This window comes from Lutra lutra, chromosome 10, assembly GCF_902655055.1.
Source record: "Lutra lutra chromosome 10, mLutLut1.2, whole genome shotgun sequence".
NCBI lineage: Eukaryota > Metazoa > Chordata > Mammalia > Carnivora > Mustelidae > Lutra > Lutra lutra.
In genome coordinates, this window is record NC_062287.1 from 111,281,740 (window position 1) to 111,287,450 (window position 5,711).

Genomic DNA, 5,711 nt, shown 5'->3' on the forward strand with positions numbered 1-5,711 from the left:
TTGAATTTTGGTTTTGAGCAGTGAAACAATTGAAATGTCCATCAGCCGATGACTGGATATATTCAAATGGGGTCTCTCCCGACAGTGGACTGCTGCTGACTCGTTAAAAAAGAACGGAACACCCGCACATGCTACAACATAGGTGAACTTTGAAAACATTCTGCCCTGAGAAAGAAACCAGGCAGGAAAGGCCACACAGTGCATGGTCCCATTTCTAGGAAGTGTCCAGAATAGTCCAATCCAGAGAGGCAGAAGATAGGGTAGTGGTTATCAGGGACTGAGCGGAAGAGGCGGAGGGGAAGGAAGTAATTGCTAATAGGCAGCAGGTTTCTACTCCGTGTGATGAAAACGTTCTAAAATCACCTAATGGTGAAGCTTGCACAACCTTATGAATATACCAAAATCCACTGAAATGCACACTTTAAACGGGTAAGTTACATAGGTCATGAATTGTCTCAATTAAACATATATATATAAATATATATATATATATAGAGATAGATAGATAGATAGATATTTTTTTTTTTTTTTTAAGCAAACTCGGCTGGCTTCCCTCCTCTGCTCACACTCTGCAGGGGCTCCGCTCAGGGGCCGTAAAGCCGGTTGCGCACCTGGCCCAGGAGGCACCCTCCTAGTCCACCCCTCCCCTCTCCTCGCTGGCAACCCCAGAGACTCCAGACACTTCGGCCCCCCAGCTGTCCCCGGAACCTCCGCTTTTACGTGCTGCTGCTGTGGCTGTGCCTCCGCCCGCACCCTTCCCCCCAACACCCACACACCTGGCCACCGGCCCCTGCACCTGGTCCCGCACCTGGTCCCCGCACCTGCACCTGCGCAGTGAAGCCTGCTCCGACGGCCCGCTCTGTTCGTGCCCCCGCCTCCGCACCGCCCATCCCCTCATCCTCTGTGCCCTGGCTCTTCCTAACTTCGGGCAGACCTCACGACTTTCTTATCTGTATTACGTAAGCTCGGGCGCTGATGACGTAACTCCCCGCGGGTTGACAGTTCCGCTCTTTGCTCCCAAATGTGTTCCCAGCACTTACTGCCTGGCACACAGCAGGCGCTCAATGAATACTAAAGGCATGCGAACGCATAAATGACTATCGCTTGAGAAATGAAATATTAATGAAATTAAACCTCAAAAGTCCGATAAACCTCGGACCAGCCTTTTCCGCACCTAGAGAGGCACTCTCAGCAATGTTAACAATAAATGCATTTATTCTCCGCACCCGCGGTGCAACACTGTCCAGGGAACGCAGGTCCCCCCTCTCGGCTCGCTCCTGGGTCCCGGACTCCGGGGGCCACAGTACCGCACTGGGCGGTAGACCGTCTGCAGGGCGCAGGCGCGGAAGCCCTACAGCCTGGCGCCGCAAGCTCTCCGGGAACGTCCCCTGGCGGCCGCGGGGCACCTCCCGGGCGGAAACGGCTACAGCAGGGCCAGGGCCGCATGCGCGTCTCCTGGAGATCTCGCGAGACCGCGGGAGAGTGGGCGTGGGCGCGGACTTCCGGCGGCGCGAGCTGAGTGACGCGGAGACCCGGCAGCGGGGAGGCGGGTGGGGCGGAGCGGGGCTCGGGCGGCCGCCGCCATGGACCCGTTCCTGGTGCTGCTGCACTCGGTGTCCACCGGCCTGTCGGACGACGAGCTGACCGAGCTCAAGTTCCTGTGCCGGGGCCGCGTGGGCAAGCGGAAGCTGGAGAGCGTGCGCTGCGGCCTGGACCTGTTCGCGGTGCTGCTCGAGCAGAACGAGCTGGACGCCGAGCACACGGAGCTGCTGCGCGAGCTGCTTGTGTCGCTGCGGCGCCAGGACCTGCTGCAGCGCCTGGACGGCTTCGAGGCGGGCGCGGCGGGCAGGGCCCCGCCGGAGGAGCGAGGTGGGCGCGCGGCGCCGGGGGCGGGGCGGGCCGGGCCCGTGCGCCCCGCGGTAGCGCGGCCGGTCCTCCGGGGTTCCCCTTCCCCGCGTTCGATTGCGCGGATTTTCTCCGGACGCTCGCGGGAGGCCGGTCAGCCGCCCGCTTTGCTGATGGGGAGCCCGAGCGCCTGGACGTTAACCCACCCTGGGGTGGAAGACGTGGACACGCACACACCCAGCTCGCCGCCGCTCCGGGGGAGCTAGGTGGGCCGCCGCTGCTTTCGTTTTCCTTCCGCCTGTGGGAGCGCCCCACTGGCGTCCTTGACGCGGAGAACAGGGAATGGCTCTCGCCCAGCGGTTTAGTCCTCGGGATAGCCCTGTGCTCGGGTTCCGCGCTCGATCCCTCTTCGTGTCTTACAGGCCGGAGGACCGGGGCTGGGAGGTGCAGTGAGGAGCCCGAGATGCCCGGCCCGTTGCTGGCTGGGACCAACTGAGGCAGGATTAGGGCGGGATTAGCCCTACCCCTCTCTGACCAAGGCCCTTCAGCGTGGCTTCCTACTCTGTGCGCAGGCATCCCCTCTTCCTTCCCTCCTCTGGGGCTTGCACAGTCCTCCTGGAGTGAAAATGAGACCTGGGTAGAGCAGGGCGTCTCAGCCACACCCCTGTGTTCTCAGAGCCCTGGGAGGGGTGCTGGGGAGTGCTCTGGGGACACCTCTCATAGGCTCGAAGCTCTTGCCTGGCATCAGCCCTTCGGTCACCAGGTCAGAAAGGGTAGACCCATAGCAGCACGGTGTTGCTCCATAAAGACTCGTGCTTACTGGTGCAGATGGGGACGGGACTGCTCTGCCTGGGATCAGTCAGATTCAGACTTCCTGTCCAGACACACTCACACACACCCCTGTGTAAGCATACACATGCGCACCAGGCCGTGCAAACAGGACAGGACGTAGAAGAGCTACTGTTTTTAAGGACATTGAGCAGGGGGGAGATTGGGGACATAATACATTTAGAAGCCCGTGCACACACCACAGATCCGTCCGTCTATGCGTGTACATATTGTGTGTTGCAAGAGAGCACACCGGAGATTAGCAGATAGGGGTGGGTTGATGAGGGCCCGTCCTGTATTACTCTCGCTTAGAAGACGGGTAGCGTCCTCGTCGGGTGCATTGGCACCGGGCTCGTCAGGGTTTCCCTTTCTAGCTGTGCCGATGTCTAGCTGCATGGCATCAGGAAAATACTCCTCTTCCCTGTGCCTCAGTTTCCCTCTCTGTACCATTGGTCACAGTAACACAAGTGCCCGCTTGCCCACCTGCAGGGGACGGAGGAGTCGGCACACAGGCTGACAGCACCTTGGGGGTGTGTAGCTGAAGACACATTTGCTGGGGCCCTCTGAGCAGCGTTTTGCCCTTTCTCTCTGCTCGCTACCGCCATTCCAGAAACTACCTGTGAGGGTCAGTAGTGCCCCACCTGCTGGTCTCAGTCATGACCTTTCCACCCATGAGGACACGGTAGCCAGGGACCAAAGACTGGTGGTAAGTCCAGGCAGCTTCCAAAATAAGAATTGGGGTGTTTTCGTGCTCCAGGGCTGCCGTACAAAGGACCACAACTCGGGGCCTTGAAGTGACATGGAACTGATTCCTTTGCAGTTCCGGAACCAGAAGTCAAAGGTCAAGTTGTCAGCAGAGCCGGGCTTCCTCTGAAGGCTGCAGGACAGCATCCTTCCACCTCTTCCAGAATGTGGCTGCTGGGGACATTCTTTGGCCAATGGAGTGGGCTGGTGGCAGGACCAGAGGCCCCCCTCAGGCTTTCTCTGACCTTCCCCTGGCCCCCTACTGCTGCGTGACCCCAGCCTCTGCAGGAGGACCTCTCGTGTCCCCAGCACTTGGGCAGCACCGAGAAGCGCTTTGGGAATATGGGGTTACTCGTCCCCAAACGTGTCCCCCAAACCTCTGGTAAATCATTCTCTTCTTCCCCCAGACCTGCGTGCAGCATTTGACATCGTCTGTGATAACGTGGGGAGGGACTGGAGAAGACTGGCCCGGCACCTTAAAGTGACAGACACCAAGATCGATGCCATCGAGGAGAAGTATCCCCGCAACCTGACCGAGCAGGTGAGGGAGTCGCTGAGAGTCTGGAAGAGCGCCGAGAGGGAGGATGCGACGGTGTCCCACCTGGTGAGGGCGCTTAGGGCCTGCCAGCTGAACCTGGTGGCCGACCTCGTCCTGGAGGATCAGCAGGCCCGGGAGAATGAGAGCGAGACTGCGAGCAGTGGAGGTGGGGACAAGAGCCCCGCCGAGTCTCTGACGTCCTGGGATTCGAATGGGCCTGCCTTGGGGAGCCCCTAGTGACCCAGCTGCTCTTCTCCAGGGGCCCGAGGGCGTCCACGCAGCCCGAACTTGGGTCCCCCCACCACCACCAAAGTTGACCAAGTACCTTCCACGCACCGGTGCTATGATGACCTAGCAGGGCACCAGGACAAGGGACCCCGGCGCTCGAGCCACAGCTGGCTTCACGGAGTGGTGCCCGGGGCTTTCGGCCGCCGTGCAGATGCTTTCATTCGTGCCTCAGGATCGCCCTTGAGAGGGAGAGTCTGTTGTCCCATGAGATGAGCCCTACACGAGGAAGTTTTGGATCCATGCCCAGCAGGTAGAAGGAACGTCAACGTCAGCGGTGCTCAGTGCTGTTACTCAGCAGGTGGGGACCGTGTGCGGTCCGTGGCTAGACAAAGTGGCTAGACAAAGTCCATAGCAGTGGGAGAGCCGGGGGTGGAGCCAAGGCTGTCGGGCTCCAGAGCCCACACGGTGACCACTGGGTCACTCTGTTGCTGCCACAGTTGGCCACAGGCTTTGAGGCCATTGGCTAGACCCATACACCAGGGCAGGCGGTGTGGAGGTCCCTGGTGGGCTCATGGCCCTTGAGGGTGTCCGGGGGGCGGGCGGATAGTAAGACTCGTGAGAACGGCCTGCGATAGGATCGTCCAGTGTTCGGGCAGTGGATGCCCTCGGTGCTTCACCAGCGGGAGTTCTCAGAAATACTATGACTTCTGTGATGCCACAGTTTACTGTTTTGTATCAAAATCACTATTCTGATAACAGGATCCCGTAATCTTAAAAAGTGGTCTTTCTGCTTTTACGGTAATCCTATTAAAGCTTATTCCTTTACAGTGGAAAGCTTTATGACCCAGAATTTTACATTCCTTTTGAGGATTACTTCATCTCTCATGTTCTCGAAAGTCCCATTGTGGTCGATTTCAGTACCCTGGGCCGCTTCTCTTAGGCTGAACGTGAGCAGGGTGGCCGGACTCCTAACAGCTCCGGGAGCCGCTGACCAGGGGAGCGTTCGTGCCCAGCAGACTGCTCAGCTAGAGGCCACCTTCCGCCAGCTTTGGGCCCACCTGCCACTGAGCGGCATCAGAGCCGCGTGGCCGTGCCTTGTTCAGGCCTTCAGCTGTGACCTTGGGAGAGCCCCACATGAGGTCCTGGCCGCATTGTCCTGCTAAGCTACAGACCAGCCTTGGAGTCCCTGCATGCCTTCAGCAAGTCCATACTGATGCCAGGCAGGGCGAGGGCTGGGCCACCGAGGAAAGGAGAGAGCCGTGGCCCTACTCTGTGGACCTCAAGCTCCGGACCAGAAATCCAGGCATTAAGCAGAGCATAAGCTCAGGGCGCTGTTGAGGCACTGAGCCCGTGTCAGGCCCGCACTGGCACGGCCTAGCCCTGTGTCATGTGCTGTCTGTGTCCTTAGCCCCCGCCCCCAGCCAGCCATCGCACCTGCTTTGCAGGCCCTGGGGCCGAGCTAGTTCTGTGGATAGTGGACATGACGGCACTGTCGGTAGATGTCAGGAGCTCCGGTGATGGGCTGCTT

General features: G+C 59.4%; 1 protein-coding gene across 1 annotated transcript; it reads left to right on the forward strand.

Annotated features, from left to right (window-relative positions):
* Positions 1-1,491: 1,491 nt before the first annotated feature.
* Positions 1,492-5,017, forward strand: FADD (Fas associated via death domain). The gene is made up of 2 exons (XM_047692855.1): positions 1,492-1,869; positions 3,825-5,017. The coding sequence occupies exons 1-2, from the start codon at positions 1,584-1,586 to the stop codon at positions 4,190-4,192; spliced, it is 654 nt and encodes a 217-aa protein (XP_047548811.1). The 5' UTR covers positions 1,492-1,583; the 3' UTR covers positions 4,193-5,017.
* Positions 5,018-5,711: the final 694 nt, after the last annotated feature.

What these genes read in the sequence shown, in the direction of transcription:
- FADD (XM_047692855.1), top strand. Translation starts at nt 1,584, where the DNA reads ATGGACCCGTTCCTGGTGCTGCTGCACTCGGTGTCCACCGGCCTGTCG. An exon ending in GGCCCCGCCGGAGGAGCGAG is followed by an intron (nt 1,870 to 3,824) that starts GTGGGCGCGCGG and finishes TTCTTCCCCCAG; the next exon opens with ACCTGCGTGCAGCATTTGAC.